Raw genomic sequence first — 23718 nt, 5'->3', positions numbered from 1 at the left:
AATAGTTAAATGCAGAAAAATGACATTAAAATACAACAGAAAGAAAATGGAAGATTTATAAGCGAGAACTGGTAGATTTTTCTAATTAAGACACAATATACTAAAATCATAAAAGAGCAGATGAAAAATGTTTTTCATCTTTAAAATTTTTTTCTCAACTTAAACAATATTTTTAATGTAAAATGTAATTTTAAAAACCTAGATGTTAAAAACAATGACAAACTGGAAATCTATCTGCAACTTTTATCATGAATGTCAATTTCCTAAAGGGGCTCCCATAAAGTCAATAGAAGATTTAAAAATCCAATAGGAAAATGGGCAATGTGTACATTATTTCCTACTTTAAAGTGCTCTGAATAAGCCATATTATTTTTCAGAAGAGTGAATAAAACAAAAAATAAACACTCTGGTCATTGTTTAGGTATCTCTTCATCCAAACTATTACATATAGAGTCTGACTGATAGGAGTGTTTTGTGGGGACTGAGTAAAGGATGTATCTTCATAGCTGAGTTAACACAGAATGAAAATCAGTGTATGACAGGACAAGAGACTGATCCATGAAATGAGGAAACAATAGTTCAAAACTAGTTGTGAAGCATTTTAAGGAAATTTTATTTAGTTCTTGAGAAGCAAGGTGACCCCAGCAAACATTCTGTGTCCCTGGAGGGTAAAGCAAACTGTTCTCAGCAAACCTCTGGGCCAATTTCTTTCCGTCTATAAAATGAAATGTCCGGTAGGTTTTAATTCATGTTTGCATCCCCAATACCTAGCCTAAATCCTGGCAATCAATAAAAAAAAGTATTCAATAAGCACAGTTTCTTCATTTATTTTTCTCATTCCAAAATGTTTTTTTTCCTTCTAAAAGTCACCCACATTGTAATAAATTGAAGGCAGTTTATCTTAGTTGGTAATTGATTCTATTTCATGTAACAGAAAACCCGCAAATAACAGGTTTTAAAAAAGTAAAAAAAATAAGTAAGTAGAAAGAAAAAATTTTTTTTCCTCTCTCACGTTAAAGAAATTCAGATTTAAGAAGGGCTGTGGTTGGTATGGCAGCTCCATTGGTATTACCAAGAATTTGGGGTCCTATATTTCTTCCCACTATCTTAGTACGTTATCTCCCACTATCAAGTCAATTTAGGCTTCCAGGTGGCTGTTGGAGCTCCAGGCATTAAATCCAAGTTCTACAAACATTGAGTGAAAGGAGACAGATACGAGAGAACATATGCTATATGATTCTAGTTATATGAAGTTCATTCGAACAAAAACAAACATAATGGAGATTAATGTCAAAATAGTAGTTTCTATTATGTGGACTCATGGCTTGGGAAGGACCACGAGGGAGCCGTCTGGGTGTCTGAAATGATTATATCCTTCACCGTATAGTGTTACACATATGAAGAATAACCCTGATACATTCGTTTATGATTTGTGCACTTTACTCTATGTAAGGTAGCTAAACGAGGTAAGATCCAGATCTTTGAGCTCATGTGTATTTTGACAAGACTAGACTTAGATCTAGGTTGAATAAACGAAGCATTCTAAAGTATTTAGTACTCATTGTGTAGCTCTTTGTGCTTGTAACTGTGGTCACCTTCCAAAGCTGGAAAAGTAACTAAGACGAATGGTCTGGTACTAGAGTAGCTATAGGTGTGGCAATTGTCTTGCTTTAGGAATGAATACATGAATTTAAATCCTACCTCTGTTTTGCATTTACTGTTTTGCTCCAGAAGAGATATGAAAATAATGATCTTTCCCTTATTCAAAAACCCAACGGAGTCCTTGTAGAAGGATTTATGAAGCAATGTATGTCAAGTTCTTAACAGTGTCTGATACGTAATAAAATGTAGTTGCTATTACTTTATTACCATTGTTACCATCATCACTACTAAAAAAAATTTTTTTTTACATCATCATCATTAATAAAAAATGATGGAATAGGGATCTCAAATGAGTCTACGATCAAAAATTCCAAATCAACTGGTTAATATCCTTGTGGATATGAATATCCTACTGGAAATACACATTTGGCTATGAACTTGTTTTCCACATGACAACTTCCTAAAGAAGCAGAATCCAGTTCTTCTTATGGTTCTCTATGTTTAGAAAACTCAAAGTATTTATGGAAACTGTTTTGGGAGCATGTCATAAAAAATTTAGTTTTGCTTTCAGAATCATATGACCCTCATTAAGGTGCTTCTGTGGATAATGATTTGGAAATAATCACAAAATACAGAAACAGATAAAAGTTAGGAAACAGTATGTTCAGTTTAGTACCATTTACTTATGCTATCCAGTTATAAGTGCATTAAAAGATCCTGGAAAGTACACAAGATACTGGTAAAAGTGGTGACCTTAGGGAGATGAAGATCAACTTGGTAGTAACTGTGAACTTCTGTTTATAAAAAACCCAGGCCAAGATAGTTAACTGCCTTATTATTTCCCAGGGAATAATGAGAGTGGATACTTCTCTAGTCCACATTTTCAGGGAAAATAAACTGGTTGATTTTATATGTGGAATAAACTCATTTTTGAAAAACGTGTAAGTACAAAATACTTACCCACTTAGCAATTGGACACCCATGAGAGCTTTTTCCTTCTTTTCCCGTGTACACTACAATTTCTATCCTTACTGCATTTCCTTTTTGACCATACCTGAGTACAAAACACAGTGAAGGGAAAATAACTGCAATTAATTGAGATATACCCTTTTAATATCTTAAGGTACAGGAGATACAGGCTTACAGAAGTACATAAAACCCAACACCCTGTTTGTTAAAATTTACATTTGTTCAAAATTTACATTTGTGTGGCAGATATTTTTATTTGTTAGCCCATTCTCCTTACTTATCCTTAGAGATCACTTGTTTAAAAAAGGACTGGCTCCAAGATAAGCATTAAGGAATGTGAATGCAGTGCGGTTGGAGGTAATTTTAACTACTTCTACCATTATACAAGGATATAAAAATAAGTGTTTCTGGATTTAACAAAGACAGCCTTGCTTTGTGACTTAGTGGGGACACCAGGACACTACAGTCTTCCTGGGCCCTGAGAAACATCCAACTTATACTCCTGAAGGCTTTCCATTCACTTCTCATTTGTTCCCAGAGATAGTCTCTGCATTGAGTCAGGTGCACAATAATGAATGATTTTTAACAGGGAAGGGAATTTCCTCACCTATTCTCCATGATTTCCCTGACAGCAGCAACACTTGGTCCTGCCCCAAGGTGTGTATAATATGGGCCTTTGTCTTTTTGTATAACTCGATCTGTGGAAGGAATAAGATTATTAGACCCAAAGCTTACAGAATTGCACAGGGGCAAGGAGGAGCTATTTTTATTAATTCTTTTTTTTTTTCCAATTCAGAACAATTTATCTTGACAAGGTTTTGGTAAACTTTAATAATTAAAGTCTAGGACAAAAGGCCCTAGAATTTAACTTGTTCCTTTCTTACAGCCCCTAACTATTTAATTCTTCCTCTAAGCATCGGAGGAAGCAAACAAAAAATATTAAGATATGGATCATATTTCTTCTCTTATCTCCTGCTTTAAAAGAAATCTATTAATAATTAAGGTGCAAAATTAAAAGTTTTCTAAGAGCAATACATCTCCTAAAAGCTTGGCCTCAGAATCCGAATAAAACTGAGCCCAGCAACTGCACTGCTAAGAGTTTATTCTACACTCACATAGTTATATATCTGTAAAGCAAATGTACAGAGGAACATTACTTGTCCCAATTATTGTAACATCAGAAAAGAAAGAGAAACACACTTGGCACCTGCCACTAAATGATAAGTGACTAAATTAAGGGCTGTTTATATAGTGGAAAACAATAAAACTATTAAACAAGTATTTACAAACTTTGGGATGTCTGGGTGGTTCAGTCAATTAGGGGTCTGCCTTCAGCTCAGGTCATGATCTCGGGGTCCTGAAACAGAGCCTGGGTCAGGCTTCCTGCTTAGCAGGGAGTTTGTTTCCACCCTCTCCCTTTGCCCCCCACCCCGCTCATATTCTCTCAAATAAATAAATAAAATCGTTAAAAAAAAAAAACTATTATTTAAAAACATGGAAAAACCTGAGATTTCATTAAATTTTTAAAAAAGCAAATTGCAAGCACAGTATATTTTAAAAGGCCTAAATTTTCTAAAACTGCAAGCAAAAATAAAATAATAATATTAAGGATGCCTAGGTGGCTAAGTCAGTTAAGTGTCTGCCTGCAGCTCAGGTCATAATCCCAGGGTCCTAGGGTCAAGTCCCGCTGCAGGCTCCTTGTTCAGCAGGAAGCCTGCTTCTCTCTCTGCCTATTGTTCCTTCAGCTTGTGCACTCGCTCTCTCTCTCTCTTTCTCTCTGACAAATAAATAAGATCTTTAAAAAATAATAATTAGGGGCGCCAGGGTGGCTCAGTGGGTTAAAGCCTCTGCTTCTGGCTCTGGTCGTGATCCCAGGGTCCTGGGATCGAGCCCTGCATTGGGCTCTCTGCTCAGCGGGGAGCCTGCTTCCTCCTCTCTGTCTCTGCCTGCCTCTCTGCCTACTTGTGACCTCTCTCTGTCAAATAAATAAATAAAATCTTTAAAAAAATAATAATAATAATTAAAAAAAGAAAGAACTGGGGCGCCTGGATGGCTCAGTGGGTTAAAGCCTCTGCCTTCAGCTCAGGTCCTGATCTCAGGGTCCTGGGATGAAGCCCTGCATCGGGCTCGTTGCTAAGCAGGGAGCCTGCTTTCCCCTCTTTCTCTGCCTGGCTCTCTGCCTACTTGTGATCTCTGTCTGTCAAATAAATAAATAAAATCTTTAAAAAAAAATAAAAAATAAAATGCCAGCAGTGCTCAAATTGAGGAACCATGATCCAGAGGTTAATCACACTCAGTCTGCTTAACACAATACTTCCACGGAAATCTTTTTTAAAATTAAAGACTGTTATTTATTTCTTTCATTTTAGAGAGACAGAGTGAGCGTGCAGGGGGAGGGGCAGAGGGAGAGAATCTCAAGCAGACTTCAGATCAAGACCTGAGCCGCGCACTTAACCAACTGAGCCACCAAGGTGCCCCTCCAGGGAAATCTTTTACACGTAGATATGATCATTCCACTTGGGATGATTTCTGAGTGGCTTTTTCAGCTTTGTTGTTGTTGTTGTTTTGCTTGTTTTTTGTTTTTTTTTTTAAAGATTTTATTTATTTATTTATTTTTAAAATTTATTTATTTGACAGACAGAGATCACAAGTAGGCAGAGAGAGAGAGAGAGAGAGAAGGAAGCAGGCTGCTGCTGAGCAGAGAGCCTGATGTGGGGCTCGATCCCAGAACCCCGGGATCATGACCGGAGCCGAAGGCAGAGGCTTTAACCCGCTGAGCCACCCAGGCGCCCCTAAAGATTTTATTTATTTATTGAACAGAGAGATCACAAGTAGGCAGAGAGGCAGGCAGAGAGAGAGGAGGAAGCAGGCTCCCCGCTGAGCAGAGAGCCCCATGCGGGGCTCGATCCCAGCACCCTGGGATCATGATCTGAGCAGAAGGCAGAGGCTTTAACCCACTGAGCCACCCAGGTGCCCCTGTTGTTGTTGTTTTAAAGAAGGCTCCATTCCCAGCATGGAACCCAGTGTGGGGCTTGAACTCATGACTGCAATTCAAGACCTAAGCTGAAATAATCGGGTGCTTAATTGACTAAGCCACCCGGTCAGCCCTGCCTTTTTGTTTTTCTTAAGTTCCCATTTCTACACAATGAGCTCAATTACCTCACATGTAATGATTATAGGAAAACACTGACAATGTATAATACAATAACAGGTCCACTGCAGATGCTCAATAAATTTTCAATGCCTAGGTGTCTCAACTCCTACAAGGTACTAGTTATAATGTAATATATAAGGAAAGAAACTAGATTGTCCTGAAACTAGACAATCATTCTACTGACATTATGCCCAGAGTAAAATTAGACTAGCTCGGGTGTATACATTTTTTTTTTTTTTGGGGTACAGATTTTATTTATTTATTTGACAGAGAGAGATCACAAGTAGGCAGAGAGGCAGGCAGAGAGAGAGGAAGCAGCAGGCTCCCTGCTGAGCAGAGAGCCTGATGCGGGGCTGGATCCCAGGACCCTGGAATCATGACCTGAGCTGAAGGCAGAGGTTTTAACTCACTGAGCCACCTAGGTGTATATATTCTAATGGCATTTTATTTTGAGGGTTTTTTTTTCCATTTGTAATGATATTCAGAAAAATTCTGTCCCTTTCTTAATTCAGATTTTCAAAACAAGAGGAAGGAGGCTAAAAACATAGGCTCTGAAGTTGAGACTGTCTTTGAATTCCAGTTTAACCATTCACTAGCTGTGACCCTTCCAGTGACTTAGTTTCCTCACTTGTAGAATGAAAATAACACATGTTCTTTTTGCAGGCATGTTATGAATATAACAAGTCAACATCATGGCACAGTATCAGACTTGCAGTAACTGATCTGGAATAGGAGTCATCATTACTGTACCCTTCTGTTCTTGCTCAAAGAACCTCTCATTCTCCCAATTCAACCCCACTCAGCATTGTCACCCTTTTCAGATTATGTGATCCTTCTAAAAAGAGCCTATCCCTGGGGCCTGGCACATGGTAGGCTGTCAAAACTCTTCAATGATGAGTGGCAAAATGGAAGGCTTGATTTCAGAGTATCAAATGTACTTTAGATAATCGAGAGCAAAAAGTCATTGCTAACTTCACTATTTTTTCTACTGTTAAAAAAAAAATCAAAATGATAATAGTTTATCCTTCTAAACAATCATTTACCCATTCTGGAATGTACTAATGAACCACCTACTTCAGGCAAAAAATTTTCCTTTATGATTTGGGGCTATATTTTAAGACTTTTTTTTTTTTTTTAAATATTTTATTTATTTATTTATTTGGCAGAGAGATCATAAGTAGGCAAAGAGGCAGGCAGAGAGAGAGAGAGAGAGGAGGAAGCAGGCTCCCCGCTGAGCCCGATGCGGGACTCGATCCCAGGACCCTGAGATCATGACCTGAGCCGAAGGCAGCGGCTTAACCCACTGAGCCACCCAGGTGCCCCTATTTTAAGACTTTTTAAAAATAAGACTGTTTTATTTTATTTTAAAGGGTTTCTTTGTTTGTTTGTTTTTGTTGTTCTGTTTTTTTGACAGAGAGAGACAGCCAGAGAGAGAACACAAGCAGGGGGACTGGGAGAGGGAAAAGCAGGCTTCCCACAGAGCAGGGAGCCCGAAGTGGGACTTGATCCCAGCCCTGGGATCATGACGGGAGCCAAAGGCAGGTACTTAACAACTGAGCCACCCAGGTGCCCCTATAAGACTGTTTTAATAATTAAACCTATTTGAGTTCAAAATATGATATTTCACAAATTCTCTCCTCATACGTTGTATAAAACCTGAAATAATAAGGACATCAAGCAGCCTAGCAAACTTTAATGACAAATCTACTTAATCTCCTAATTACAGTTGCGTTAGAGTAAATTAACTCTTCTTTTATTTGAGCACTTCCATGAAATTTGACCACAGACAGTGACTAATCACTATAGGGTTCAAATTTAGCTTTCATGTATTTCAAATACTGAGCAAATTTCTTGTAAGGACTGCCTAAGAATCATTAGTCCGGTTAGTTTTCTAAGGGCTTTTAACACATTGATTAAAAACTTCAATAATTAGCTCCTGGCTTTTCTCTTTCAATGACTCCTAAGGCACAAAATATATATCAGTTATAAACTGCTCCATAAATCAGCTAATCCCATCTCTATTTGTTTTTTGTTTTTTTTTTTTTTTTAAAGGCAACCAGTTTTGTTTTTTTTTTTAAAGATTTTATTTATTTATTTGACAGAGAGAAATCACAAGTAGACAGAGAGGCAGGCAGAGAGAGAGAGAGGGAAGCAGGCTCCCTGCTGAGCAGAGAGCCCGATGCGGAACTCGTTCCCAGGACCCTCATGACCCAAGCCAAAGGCAGCGGCCCAACCCACTGAGCCACCCAGGCGCCCTAAAGGCAATCAGTATTATACAATCATTTATTTTAAAATTCCAAAAGGTTTACAAAATTTTCAATGGCCAAGACTGGAATGGAATTTCATTTATAGGGACATTCTTTATATCACAGAGCAGAAAAGCACCAGGCATTGAAAAAGAAACAAACCCATTCCGGTTCTTGAACGGGGTGGTAATTACTTATAGCTATTTGTTAAGTTGCACATATGTTTTACATTCTGTGTATGTATATCATATCTCACAATAAAACACATTTTTTAAACAAAATGCTTATAGGTTGAAATTCTTTTAAATATAGGAAGAATAAACTCTAATAGAAAATTGAAGGAATTCAATCTTACGATACGCACAATAAATAATTTAGGAGACATTTCGCCAAGAGAAATCAGCAAATCTTCCACTTGAGAAAGTTTCCAAATTATGAGTTAAAAATTTCCCAATTAACTGAGCAAAATCAATAAGGGTGCAACAGAAAAAGAGGTAATAGAATTCAGTCCATTTTCGCCAGAATACGAATGCGACAAAAATGCCACATATAAAGATAACCCAAAATTGGATATGGTCATGACAATTAATGGAGGTAAACAAAGAATTCACGGGGCGCCTGGGTGGCTCAGTGGGTTAAGCCCCTGCCTTTGGCTCAGGTCATGATCTCAGGGTCCTGGGATCGAGCCCCGTGTCGGGCTCTCTGCTCAGCGGGGAGCCTGCTTCCTCCTCTCTCTCTGCCTGCCTCTCTGCCTGCTTGTGATCTCTCTCTGTCAAATAAATAAATAAAATCTTTAAAAAAAATAAAATAAAATAAAATAAAATAAAATAAACAAAGAATTCATGTGCACGCACACACATACTCAGGCACATGTGCACATACTTACCGAGACAGTTGCAGGTTGGCAATTCAGAATCTTTCGTGGTGGACACCAGGTTTTTTGTAGGATTGGTAAAGAAGTTCATGGCATAATCATTAAAACTTTTCTGTGCACTGTCTACTTGGGAAAATTCTGATGCTCCAACATTAGATGAACAGACGTCCTCTTCGCTCTTCGTCGAAACCACCGTGATCCCACCTGAACATACTACATTGACATTCCTGAGAATTTGTGCTGGGTCTGGTAAGGGGGTTTCATGGGAGATACCAGGCAATGTTGACAGTTTCTGATGCATGAGTTGGTCTTGAACATCCCCCTGGATCTGTGTTTGGTCATCGCCAGCCATTACGTTAGCACACTGGTTAGCAGGAGAGGAGGGCTGGAGTAAAGGGTGAGCTTTCTGATTGACATTCACTGTTGGCTGTACCTGAGAATTATAAACTTTTTCTGTAAACGCCTGCCCACTGGATTCTGTCTTTAACTGGCATAATGGGAGAGAATCCAACGGTTCAACCTTCATGTTTCTTTCCTGTGCTAATTCAGGATAATAACGCTCAAATTTTATCTGAGTGAGTGGAGGAAATAATTTTTTGTGTTCTAACGCTGAACTCCTTCGAGTCAGTGGTTTCCATACTTTGGTTAGGGGAGGAATTTTCCCCAACAGAATGGGAAAATCATGTGGACCAAATTGACCGAATCTTTGAAACTTAGATGCTATCCAAATGTCATGTAACTTACTATACTCATATGACAACTGTTCCTGTTTTTTCTGGTCATTTTCTTGACAACTTATGACTACAGGCTTCTTTTTCCGCCGATCTCTTGATGGGGTAGCTCTTGTCTTTTTCTGTGTTGTGTTCTTTTGCTTTGTCAATGATGAGCTATGGTTATTTTGTACACTGGAAGGTTGTTTCTGTTGTATTGTGACCTTTTCCTGACTACACTTTTGCTGTACATTATATGCAACAAGGCTTGTTGGTGTACTTTCAACCTTTTTGTCTTCTTGTTTTATGTAATTGAATTTAATTATTGATGCAAGTTGTGTTAACTGCGTTGCAACGTCCTCCTCTATTTTGCTGTGTATTGTATTCAGACACGATGGATCGTCTTTTAGGTCTGTCTTTTTACTGCTGGCCAATGACTGGTTACAATGCCCCAATTTATCACCTGTTGGTGGCAACTGATGCAAATTCTTAGAACTATCAAGAGTAATTCTACCTTGAGCAACATTTTTACTGGTGTCAATTTTAGATGAATTTGAATTTGGTATGAAATGAGGGACTGAATTTGTGACTTTTGAATACTCCTGCGATTTTGAAGTTGTCTGGTTAGCAGCTGAGCTGTGGTGTGACTTGGAAATGTTTTGCCCATTGAATACCACCGTGTTGCATGAACTCTGCTTTTCCAAAGATGGACAGTGATGAAGGCTTTCTGGCACCCCTTGTAAGTTTGGGTCTTGGAGGTCTTTTCGTACAGAATAGAGGATAGCTTTACAGCTATTAAGCAAACTCGCTGTTCTGTGTTCAGTTTCTTCATCCTTCTCTGATTTTGATGGTGAGGAATTTTCTGATGGGGCTTCTGACAGTTGGGTGAGAGCTTCTATGGCCACAACTTGCTCCAGCGTTAGTCTCCTATCTTTCATTAGGGATAGAAGACTTGGTTGAACTGGAGATCCATCTTTTGGTTCTTTACTTGGTATATTTTCTAGAGATTTGGGTTGATCACTTTCATTGTGTGTACTAGTAGGACTATTTAAGTGGAAAGTTGCAGGATTTGGAAAAGACTTGCAGTTAAAGCCAGATTTCTGGAAGACTGAAACATTACTTCTTCCTTTGAGATGATCACAGCTCGCACTAGTGACAACAGAACTCATGGCATTATGGTTGGCAGTGTCTTTCAGGAATTTACAGGAGTTGTTTTCAAATGCCTTGCCAAATTCTTCAATATTGAATTTTTTAAAAGACACATTTGTTTCGGTTGGTAAATAGTGTACATTTTTAATGCCATTTCTTACAGTTTGTGCAAACAATTTCTGAGGCTCAATTAGATCAGTAAGTAGGACTTTTTTCCTGTCATCTTCAGAATTTTGTAATTTTTCAGCTTCCGTCACAACTGCCTTAAATTCACCTTTGACATGATCGGTTAAATGTGATTTCTTGTTTTGCGTCCACTTCTCCACTTCAATACCTGTCATACTTTCTTCATTTTTAGTCACATTTTCGAGAGGAGGTGGGTTTAATTCCAATCTCTGTTCCCCCCCATAGCTCCTCCTGTATTCCATGGATTCTGACTTGGGGCCATTTACTAGTTTGTTGACAAAATCTGCCTACAAAATAAACACAAAAATATCTCATATTATCTATGCAAATATTGGAGTAAGAGCCACAGGAACGTTTTGATTTAACACGAACGAAATGTAAAGCCCCTGAAAAAAATATTCATTTTTCTTTTTATGTTTCCAATAAAATACCAAAGGGGTGTGTCGGGAAAAAGAAAAAATTGAAGTAAAATTTCATTACTCATACCTGTAAAGATTTTGGTAGACTCATTTGTTTTTCAAAATAATGTGTGTGTTTTTTGTTTTTAAGAGAAAGAGAGTGAGGAAGTGTTGGGCGGGGGGGTGGGGGGTGGGGGTTGACAGGGTTGTGAGGGGCAGAAGGAGAGAATCTTAAGCAGGCTCCTTGCTCAGGGCAGAGCCCAATGCAGGTCCAACCTCATGACCTTGAGCTCATGACCTAAGCTGAAATCAAGAGTCTGGACGCTTAATTGACTAAGTCACCAAGATGTCCCTCCAAATAAATCTTTAATATTTTTACATTGGTACCATTTGACGGCCGATATCTATTATCTTAATGCAAACTGTACTGAAATACAAAATACACACAGAAAGGTGAACAAATCCTAAGTATATAGCTTACTGAATTTTCACAAATGAACCCCCAAGTGCCCAGATTCCAGCCAAGAAACTCCCATCTAGTCATCATTCCACTGCCAAAGGGTAACCATTATTTTGATATCTATCACAGATTTCCATTGCTTATTTCCAAACTTGACATAACCGACTTCCTTTCATTCAAATTATACTTGTGATTCATACATGCCTCAGTCCATTGATTCTTACTATTTTTTTTAAGGATTTTATTTATTTATTTGACAGAGATCACAAGCAGGCAGAGGCAGGCAGAGAGAGGGGGGGGAAGCAGGCTTCCCGCTGAACAGAGAGCCCGACACAGGGCTCAATCCCAGGACCCTGAGATCATGACCTGAGCCGAAGGCAGAGGCTTAACCCACTGAACCATCCAGGTGCCCCAGATTCTTACTATTGTAGGTAAATTCACTGAGTGAAAATACTACAATGTATTTACTGACTGTACTGTATATGGACATTGGAGTTATTTTTGGTTGTATACCACTATAAATGCTACTGTAATCTTTGGAAGTGCTGGGTTATCAAGTGTGTGTGTACGTTAACTTCAGCTTTAGTAGACAGGCCAAAGAATTTTCTAAAGTAGTTATCAATATGCACTCCCAACAGTAATTATGATCGCTCTAACTGTTGCACATTCTTACTTAGTATTTTCTGTCTTTTCATTTAAGCCATTGTGTTTAGTGGGAATGATATAATCCCTTAAACAATTTTTTAGATGAAATGCCTACAAAATAAGATTAATCAGTTTACCTTTTAAAACTGTACAATTAAGGGTGGTTTTTAAACATATTTACAATGTTATGCAATAATCACCTCTATCTAATTCCAGAACATTTTCATCACCCCTAAAAGAAACCTTGTACCCATTAAGCAATCACTCTCTATTCCCCCTAAAAACCCTTATTTTTAAAACCCAACAGCTCATCTAAAATTACAATAAAGGAATTGAGACAGTAGGGGCATTTCCAACTGCTGTCGGGAGCGAATGTAAAGTTAACCTACAACTCCTAATTTCTAGTGTGGCTCTCGACATTCTATTCAATGACTCAGGGAGAGAAAAATATAAGATCAGGAGACTTCCTATTGAATGAAGGTGATATACCTGAGTCCATTGCTGACTAAAAAACTAAACCAAATTTCATAATAGCCATAAAATATGTAAGCATTACCCAATTGTATAATTAAACATTAAATAATCTTTTCTTCACATTAAAAAATCTTAGTAGAAATAAACTATATTTAACTTTTTTTTTTTTAAGATTTTATTTATTTGACAGAGATCACAAGTAGGCAGAGAGGCAGGCAGAGTGAGAAAGGGAAGCAGGCCCCCCACTGAGCAGAAAGCCGGATGTGGGGCTCAATCCCAGGACCCTGGGATCATGACCTGAGCCAGAGACAGAGGCTTTAACCCACTGAGCCACCCAGGCGCCCCTAAATAGTTACTATTCTTAATGTAAAAGAGCTTCCACAATCAACAAGAAATGGTAAATGACTCAATAGAAGAGTGAGAAAAGGAGAGGAATATGTCTTTTGCTTAAGTGGAAATCCACAAGATCAACAGCTGTTTGACTTTCCTAGAAGACAAGCAAATGAAAATAAATGCAACTTTTTAATCCATCCAAATGCCAAAACTAAAAATGCAGAAAAGTAGGTAAGCAAATTATAATGCAATATGACATTTATACTAGAGAAAGTATGAAATAAAGACACTCATACTCATACTGTGAAATAATGTGCAGCCATTACTTGAATTTATCAGTCTAGTGATTGCATGGCAAGAGATCCTAAATAAACAAGAGGCTGAAAGCCAGTAGGTAAAACGTTAATACCAGTTACCATGGGGAAACAGAAGTGAAGAGAAGGGTTTTTTTTTGTTGGTTTTTTTTTTTTTAAGATTTTATTTTATTTATTTGACAGACAGAGATCACAAGTAGGCAGAGAGGCAGGCAGAGAGAGGGGGAAGCAGGCTCCCTGCCGTGCGGAGAGCATGATGCAGGGCTTGATCCCGGGACTCTGAGACCATGACCTGAGCCAAAGGTAGAGGCTTTAACCCACTGAGCCACCCAGGTGCCCCAGTTTTGTTTTTTTTTTACTTGATGCTTTTAATTTTACGAATATGCATATCTAAGATACTGGGACTTCAACATACACATCGCTCTAAAGAGAATATACTGAGTACCTTTTAAGATTTATGTACTATAAACATAGAACATTCTCATAAGTAATGAGCTTAATTAAAAACTGACCTTTATCGGGGGCGCCTGGGTGGCTCAGTGGGTTAAAGCCGCTGCTTTCGGCTCAAGTCAGATCCCAGGGTCCCGGGATCGAGCCTCCTATCGGGCTCTCTACTCAGCGGGGAGCCTGCTTCTTCCTCTCTCTCTGCCTGCCTCTCTGCCTACTTGGGATCTCTGTCTGTCAGATAATAAATAAAAAAATCTTAAAAAAAAAAAAACAAAAACTGACCTTTATCATTCAGTTATATCTCATTTAACTTTTTTTTTTTAGAGAGGGAGGGATACGGCGAGGGAGCACGAGGCATGATGTGGGGCTCTATTTCACCACCCTGAGATCATGACCTGAGCTGAAGTGAGAACCAGACGCTTAACTGACTGAACCACCCAGAAGTCTCTTACCTCATAACTGCTTAAAATCATGCGGTTTGAAAACATGAGGTCTATAGGTACAAGAGAACATGTTCTACACAATGCCAAATACTGACCTTTAAGAAAACAGCTTGACATATGACATTTCAGCAGGGGCTAGTAAGATTTTCTCTGTCCTCAGAAATCAACCAGAGCTCTTACAAGCAGATACTATTAAATGTAATTGTCCGTGTATGTGTGTATGTGCACTAAGAAAACAGTTACTCAGTTTCACTTGCTCTTCATAGTGAAACTGAGTGGTCAGAACAAACATTTACTGTTATTCGGGAAAAACCAAAAATTCAAGTTCCTGTTGTTAAAAGTGGATCAGCAAAACAAACTTTATCTTACATGTAGGATTTCAATAAAGCTGTTAAAAGAAAAAGAAAAGAAAAAAAAAAGAGGGGCGCCTAGGTGGCTCAGTGGGTTAAGCCTCTGCCTTCGGCTCAGGTCATGATCCCAGGGTCCTGGAATTGAGCCCTGCATGGGGCTCTCTGCTCGGCAGGGAGCCTGCTTCCCCCTCTTTCTCTGCCTACTTGTGATCTGTTTGTCAAATAAATAAATAAAATCTTAAAAAAAAAAAAAAAAAGCATGGATGAGTGAAAATGCAACTTGAAAAATATGCAACACTGCCTTATGTTTAAAAAGGACATGTAAATAATATATAAACATGTTTATTTTTAAACAGAAGTGTGGAAAAGAAAATAAACCAATCTAATTTCTATTACTGGTTAATCTTTTTTTTGAAGACTTTTTTTTTTTTTAAACGATTTTATTTATTCATTTGACAGAGAGAGAGAGAGAGATCACAAAGAGGCAGAGAGACCGGGGTAAGAGGGGGTGGGAAGCAGGCTCCCTGACACCATGACCTGAGCTGAAGGCAAAGGCTTAACCCACTGAGCCACGCAGGCGTCCCTTATTTACTTATTTGACAGAGAGAAGGAGAGCACAAGCAAAGGGAGTGAGTGGCAGACAGAGGGAGGTGGAAAGTAGGCTCCCTGCTGTGCAGGGAGCCCAATGCAGGGATGGATCCCAGGACCCCGGGATCATGGCCTGAGCTGAAGGCAGACGCTTAACCAACTGAGCCACCGAGGTGCCCCTATTACTGGTTAACCTTGAACAGTAAGATAGGGAAAGAGGAATTCTTTGGAGTTGTCTGGTCCAGGAGATGCCATGTAGCCTGAACTTTCGTGTTCTCCTTTTTTAAGAGGTCAGGTAGATTGTGATGGGAATTCAATGAGACCATATGACCAAAGCTGTTAGCACAGTAAGGACGAGGTATCACTATGAGGGAACACTAACAATTTCATTATAATAGTTACAATCCAAAGAATGTTACCTATATTATAATATACACCCCTTACTGCAATAACTCATTTGAACGTCACTTCGATCCCGAGGTGGACACTATAAAAAGGTGCTCAATTCTAAGAAAAGTGTAAATTAAAAATGGCACAGATAACATTTTTCACTGATCAGAACAGCAAACTTCAAAATGTTTGAACACTAGATAGGCCCTTAGGGAAGTTGTGGGGATATATATTCTCATATAATGGTGGTGGAGTGCAAAATCTTACCATCCCTCTGGAGAGCAATTTGGCAATAGCTATCAAAATTACAAATTCAACCTCTCCTTTGCTACAGCGTTTTCACTTCTGAGAATTTATCCTAAAAGTTATACTTGCACTTAATGATATGTTTTGACAGCTTTGTATAGTTTAACAAGTAACTGATAATACCCAAATGTCCACCTGTAGCACACTAATTCAATTATGGCATATCTACATATTACCTTGCAGCTATAAAACAGAATGAAAAGAGATTCCATTCCAAATAGGCAGATGTCCAGGATTTAAAAAAAAAAAAAAAGGATCCAGAACCTAAATATACCGTTTTTTTTTTTTAATGTTAATAAAAAGTATGGGAGGGGGCGCCGAGGTGGCTCAGTGGGTTAAGCCGCTGCCTTTGGCTCAAGTCATGATCCCAGGGTTCTAGGATCGAGTCCCACATCGGGCTCTCTGCTCAGCAGGAAGCCTGCTTCCCTCTCTCTCTGCCTGCCTCTCTGTCTACTTGTGATCTCTGTCTGTCAAATAAACAAATAAAATCTTAAAAAAAAAAAAAAAGTATGGGGAACTAATATATGTATTCCTATTTGCATAAAGAAACTCTGGAAGAAGACAAAAAAAAAAAATACAAGTAATGAGGAGGAGGAAGTCCAAAACAATACAGGAGCTTGGGAACTGTTAAACCCAGACCTGATTAAATACTGTTTTGATTTTTAAAATGTACTTCCTTTAAATTTAAACCAAAATTGAAGTGGTCTGTGGAAAGATTTCTAGCATATAGTAAGTGAAAAAAGCTAAAAGTTTGTGTAGTACCAACTCACAAACATACCAAAGCATTAAGAAAGGTTGTGGAGTACATACACATTTGTTAATACTCAGGAAGGTATATTTGTCCTACAGAAACTTTACTGGTAAATATTTAACAACCAGGCTGGGAACTGAGAGGGGAGGGAACCCTGTTTTGCCCTGTAGGCCGATTTTTGTGGTATAAATACATCCACCACAGTGGACTGTAAATTATCAGTGAGACATCTGTGCCAGCATTAGGAAGAAATTCAAGTAAATACTGACCTGGAAGAGGCTGACTCCTTCCTACCACTGAAGGTACAATCCCAAGGTACTTTTGTCAAACAGGCTCCATTAACTACATTATGAATGTTATTTTTTAATGAAGATTTCCTTGACATTTAATCTGCTTAGGTGTACTGCATCCCCAAATATCCATTCTGAATCTCAAAATACTTGTTAACATCTACCTCTCTAAAGAGATGCCAAGTCTCTGGGAGGCCTGGGTGGCTCAGTGGGTTAAGCCTCTGCCTTGGGCTCTGGTGATGAGCTCAGGGTCCTGGCATGGCGCTCCAGATTGGGCTCTCGGCTCAGCAGGGAGCCTGCTGATCCCTCTCTTTCTCTGTCTGCCTCTCTGCCTACTTGTGACTTCTTTCTCTGTCGAATAAATAAGAAATCTTCAAAAGAGAGAGAGAGAGAGAGAGATCTTAAAAAGAGAGAGATGTGTCAATTTTCTGAAGGGAGTATTTCACAAAAAACTGGCTGTTTTACTCTCTCAAGTGCCACATATACTCTGGGGACCTAAGCTCATGCCCACCAGTGTCTCTTCTCTTCCTCCTCTACCACCCCAAAAGAGCCCAAGTGTACCGTTTTAAGGACAGTAATTCAAATTCTCCCAGTCTCTGCGTTGCACTCTATGCTAGTCACAAGACTATCTGTTGCTCTGGGCCCCCTACCCCTTCTAAACCGACAGGAATGTCGATCACCTTAGATCAGATCTGGGTTCAATAGCTGTCAAGCACCCTGTTTTCTCATTTCTCCACATTCCTATAGTAGTGCTACTCACACCCACTCTTGAATGAATGAGCTCAAACGGCGCTGAGCAGAGTGGTATTTTATTCTGAAATGACTATGCCCTTTGGACAGAATCTGTCGCCTCTCCCAACACGCACATTCCATACATGCTGTATTTCCTGGATCTAGAAACAGCTGCTCAGATCACATGGAAAGTCTTTCAAAGCGTGTACAGAGACATGATCCACAAGACTATGACCTTTACTGCAGGCAGATCAGTGTTTCTCAACCTGCCTTTATGGTTTTTGTGTTCTGTTTTGCTTTCTTTTTTCAGCCCCCACCCAGTAGTCTTTTAAAACATTTTTTCCATAATAGCCCTCCTCAGGAAATTTTAATTCCAGAGATGTAGAAGTATCTGCTTATGCACTGTGATCGCATCATAATATCTAGTTTTTTTGGTTTGTTTGTTTTTCACCCTATCTGAGCAACCGAGAACTGATCTTAATCCCCTCTGAGGAATTCAAAAAACTAACATGTAGAAGGGGTGCCTGGGTGGCTCATGGTTAAGGGCATGCTACTTCTTGATTTCAGCTCAGGTCATGATCTCAGGGTGGTGAGGTGGACAGACTCCACGAGAGCCCCACATTGGGCTCCAGGTTAAAAGAGTCAGCTTCTCTCTCTCCTGCCCCTCCGAACCCCCAAATAAATAAATAAGCCCCCCTAAAAAAAAGAAAAAAAAACCTAACATGTAGAAGACAAGGAACAACCCACAGAGTATTTATACCTGATTAGAAGGGACACCCTCAGGACCTATGTCCTCAACCAGAAAAATTAAGTGTTTGGACAAAAACTTCAGGAGAATCACTAGTGGCTCCATTAATGTTGACTTGAATATGATGCAATCATGCCTGATGCGGTATTTGTCCTCCCACATTCCCACAGAAGCATGGAGGTCAGACCCTGCCCCGCACAACTGCTTTCGAACAAACCCAAATTGCAATCAAAAGATAAACCAGCCATTCACCAAAGCTAAAATAAACATTGAACACACACACACACACACACATCCTTCTTCAAAGGGGACCTGCAAAACAGTTGCCTTATTTTCCTACAGCAGTACAATGGTCTAGTTCTTTTCCTTTTTGAGGCATAAAAAGAAGACACCTACCCCACCACATTTTGTAGCCCTAATATTTGAGCTTTGCCTCTGTAATGTTTTCTCCACTTTGCCTACAGGCACCCTGTTAGATGTTCAAAGTTCACAGAAAGGCAGGGAGGTAGGGGCAAAGGGACCAAATCTGCCCTTATCCCCACTTGTCCTACCTTGGTGCCATAAAGCCTAATGGCTCTTCCTTGCCTGGGCTGAACAGAAGCCATCCCAGAGACTCTGAAAGTTCCTTTCCCACTTTGATCCACCACATCCAGAGTTCTTTCCTAGTCTAACCTTTTTACTCCTACCCCCAACAAAAACTCCACCCTCATTTGGCCACAGGGTCCCAGAATCCAAAGTAAATCCTTTACCTGGGGTGGGGGGGGTAGGGCAGAGAAGGGGAAGCGTATTATTAGGGGGAGGGACAACTTCTATTTAATCCAAAAACATGTAAATTGTAGAATGGTTCTGAATGTATACAAAACTGACCTAGGAACCAACCTCTCTAATCCCAGGTGTCCTCATTCCTGCCCTCTTCCTTGGGAGCTAAGCCAGTACAATACATTAAGAGTCAAAAAGACAAAAAACCTTTTCAGACACCAAATTCGCCTCAAGCTATCATCCTATCAAATTCCCTCCTCATTCAAGTATCTTAAATGGCTACCCAAGGTTCTAGGCGAGCCCTCAACTGCCAAATTCCATCATTCCTTAACGTGCTCTTTTGTAGACCTCCAAGGAGAGTCTCAACTGAAACACTGAAATCTAGGTGTCCCAGGAAGCTCCACGCTTCCGTGCCTCTGTCCCCAGGCTGTAGGTGTGTCCCGCCGAGCCTACAACTTAGAGGATTCCAAAGCCAAACGCAATGCCCGTTCCTTCTTCACCCTTTCTCGAACAGCCTTCCCTATGCTTCAAGTTCACAACTCTTAGTGCCCAGTGTAGTTAATACTTAGTCTTTTTGTGTACCTTGCTACATATAGTTTTCAGAATTGGGGCTTTACTGGAATCAGACAAATTTCAGCCACTTTCCCTGCTCCATCACTTACCAACCATGGGGCCAAGAGCAAGCCCCCTTTGCTCTACAAAGCCTCATCGAGCCTCAGTTTCCCTAAGATAAATCAGGATGAGTAACAGCATTCACTGAACCAGTTTATTGTGAAGATTAAATGAAATAATGCATTTACACATATTGTTGAACCTTAACTGTGTGTAGAAGTGAACTATTTAGGGGAAAAACACCTATTAGGTAGTTCTATTTTTGTTGTATCTCCTTCACCATAGAGCAAAAACCTACTAACTCCAGTCTCAAATCCACAACTGAGGAAAAAAAAAATATTCATCAGTAGCTATAACGCATGTATTGACCACTGTCTCCTTGCCAGGCATCATCACTGACGTTTTATAGGAATTACTTCCTTTGCTTTTCCTACTTAGTATCAGTATCTCCATTCTTCTGATAAGATTTAGAAAGGCTGAGTAACCAGGCAAAGTAATAATTAACATTTATGATGTATTCCATTAGTTACTAATATTTAGTATTGTTTACTGACCTAACATTATCGTCAATGCTTAAAACTTAGGAGAACAACTCAATTCCTATGGTTGTTTCTTTTCCTAGATTGTGTGAATTATTGTTTTTCTGAACCCACTGGCCTACTTTCATTCACCCATTTTTTAGTTGTAACACTATAGCATTGCTATTCAAAATATTCTCACCTTTGTGGAGTGGGAGGTTGGGGGAACCAGGTGGTGGGTGTTAGAGAGGGCACGGATTGCATGGAGCACTGGGTGTGGTGCAAAAACAATGAATACTGTTATGCTGAAAAGAAATAAAAAAAAAATATTCTCACCTTTTGTGCAAATTTTGTAAATGCACACTGGATTCACACCAAGTTATGAAGGAGAGTTGGGTGAAATTAAAATTCAATTTACATTCCAACTCTTCGGGATCTGATCAGAGGTCATTGTCTATTTTCTCTTCAAATATTCCCTAGACTATAACTCTCCTCACTTCCAGATAAATCTGATTTGCTTTACCTTTTTCCTAACTTTTTACTCAAAATTTTCAGGTTCATAGCATTAGAAGGCTCAATGAAAACATATTGGGTTGGGGGTTTTTTGTTTGTTTTTTTAAATTTTAAGTACGCGCCATGCCACTCTACCAACTCAGCCAGCCAGGCGCCCCGAAAACTTATGGGTATTAAATAATACCACAACATGAAGTACTACATTAATTATTTAAAAAACAATGAAAAGAACACAAAAATTGCCAATTATCTAAATCAATCAAACTAAAGTCAATCAGACTATTTGACAAATGTAATTTATATGCACTTATACTGTAAAGGTTCATGATAGAAGGCAGCCTCCAAATATGCTTTTTTTTTTTTTTTTTTTTAAGGGCATTTAAATGCTCCTCAAGATTTCAGGAAACGTGGTCTTATGACAAATCCTGTTTTCCACTAGGATTTAGCCTCTATCAAGTCATTTTTGCCTAGAATGCTCCCTCAAGATGAAAGATATATTCAAGGACCTTGCCTCACCAACTCCGTCCAGAAGGCCATCAGATAACTAGTTAATTCATGATCCTCCAAGACACCAATAAAGATTTCAACTTTTAGTTCTTTCCAATATTGCTCATGTGGCCTTAGGTCTCCTTCCTCAATGTTTTTCCTTAAAAGAAAAAAAGAAGTACCTATTTCTGTTTAGGTTTTCTAAGAACATAAGCTCCAAGAATACTGAGTATTTATTTAGCACTTAGCGGGCGATGCTATGCACAGGGGTATTTACACATTCCTAACAGAAAAATCAGAGAGCATTCTGGAGCCAAACCATCAAGATCTGTAAATCTTTCTCTACTAGCTGCTTCCCCACAGGCTATAACAAACTTAAGGCTTTTTCTATCTAAAGAAAACAAAACCCATGAGAAATATTTAGCTCTCGCCCTATCTCACTGCACCATTTTGCAAAAAAAAAAAAAAAAGTCTTCAAATAATTGTCTGCAATCACTATCACACACTCTTTAGCCCAGTGTAATTAGCATTCTGTGGCCACCACCTCACCGAAACTGCCCAAGACTCACCAACGTAGTCCTAATCGTCAATTCAGCGGACTGCCAGAGTATCTTTTAATACTGTTGCTCACATCTTTAAGGTTCTCCCTTTAATTCTCCACTGGTCATTTCAGTCTCCTTTGCTGGCTTTTCCACACACTTAAAAATGACGGTGTTCCCCTCTGTCTTCTCCCCAGGCTCCCCATTTATCTAGATAGGGGCCTCCAGTCTATACCTATTTGCTGATGACCCACTCCCACAGCAAGACAAGATCTTTCCTCTAAACTTCAAACTCAGTCATCCCCCAACTGGGCATCTTCATCAGGCAATTAAAACTCAATCACATCTAAAAGCTGAGTCACCTCTACCCCAACCCTGCTTTAACCCCAAAACTCACTTAATAAAATAATTCATGAGTTTCCTCCGAAGCCTCCTCCATTCAACACCCCAATTCAGCCAGGGAATTTGGTGGTCTTACTTAAAACCTCTTCCTTTCATCCTGAGTTTTTCATCTCTACTGCTTTTGCCTCAGTGTGTTCGTTCTACAAATATTTATAGGAGTACCCATAACATGCTGCAGGCATGATTAGTGGGAGAGGTAACATGAGAGGTACCAGTCCTGATGGATACTACATTCTTTTTTTTTTTAAGATTGTATAAATTAATTTGAAAGAAAGAGAGAGAATTGGGGTGGGGGTGGGAAGCAATGGGGCAGAGAGAGAAGCAGACTCCCCGTTGAGCCAACTCAAAGGGCCCTGAGATCATGACGTGAGCCAAAGGCAGAGGCTTAACCTACTGAGCCACCCAGGTAACCCTGGATATTCCATTCTAGTGAATGTTAGGTAACAATCATTTTCAGAACCTAACCTTTCACCTACTACCCTTAGTGCATTAACCTCAGAATTGGGACTGGTTTCCAGCCTTCAGGGTTCCCAAATCTTCATTTGCTGTAATTCTAAGGAAGCACTGTCCCATGGAGATACAATGTGAGCTACAGAAATAATTGTAAAGGTTTTAGGAGGTTTGTTTCTTAAAAGTAAAAAGAAACTGGTTAAACAAATTTTAGTATTTCTATTTAAGCCACCATATAAAAAATATAATTTCAACTTGTAATATAAAAATTAATGAAGGGACGCCTGAGTGGCTCTGTCGGTTGAGTGTCTGCCTTTGGGTTGGGTCAGGATTCCAGGGTCCTAGGATCAAGTCTCACATCAGGCTCTCTGCTCAGCAGGGAGTCTGCTTCTCCGGCCTCTGCAGTGGGATCTCTCTCTGTCAACTGAATAAACCATAATCTTAAAAAAACAGAAAAAGTAAAAAAAATGAACAAAGATATTTTATTTTTGTATATTAAGTCCAAGAAATTCAGTGTATATTTTACACATACTGCAAATTAATTCATTGCTAAATTTTCAATGGTTAAAGTAAAATGTAGTGGTATTACAACAAAGTTGTATTTAATTTTAAAATTTTCACTTTAATTCAGTTTTAAATTTTAAATCAATTAAAATTAAATAAAATCACAAAGTCAGCTTCTTCGATAAACCACCCAAATTTCAATGATCAGATATGCAGTTATTTACAGAGACAATTTTAAATGCAAATCTCATTGCTTTAGGCGGCATTCCACAAGCACCTGGCTAAACATCAACATCACCGTAGGGGTTTTTAGAAAAAGAAATGCTGAACTAGCCCCAGTAAGGTTCTCTTAGTCTGAAGGTAATAATTCTATAAA

General features: G+C 39.1%; 1 protein-coding gene across 2 annotated transcripts in view; it reads right to left on the bottom strand.

Moving 5' to 3' along the window:
* The window catches only part of TET1 (tet methylcytosine dioxygenase 1), a 132823-nt gene that overhangs the window by 45432 nt on the left and 63673 nt on the right, over positions 1-23718 (bottom strand). For both annotated transcript variants that reach the window (XM_044239650.1, XM_044239649.1), the window contains 3 exons: positions 8858-11177; positions 3179-3269; positions 2563-2656 (listed from right to left, as the gene is read on the bottom strand). In XM_044239650.1, coding sequence (XP_044095585.1) covers positions 2563-2656; positions 3179-3269; positions 8858-11177 — 2505 coding nt within the window. The remainder of the gene's footprint in view (positions 1-2562; positions 2657-3178; positions 3270-8857; positions 11178-23718) is intronic.

This window comes from Neovison vison, chromosome 2 (genome assembly GCF_020171115.1).
Source record: "Neovison vison isolate M4711 chromosome 2, ASM_NN_V1, whole genome shotgun sequence".
In the NCBI taxonomy this organism is placed as follows: domain Eukaryota; kingdom Metazoa; phylum Chordata; class Mammalia; order Carnivora; family Mustelidae; genus Neogale; species Neogale vison.
This window is presented reverse-complemented; position numbering and strand designations above follow the sequence as displayed.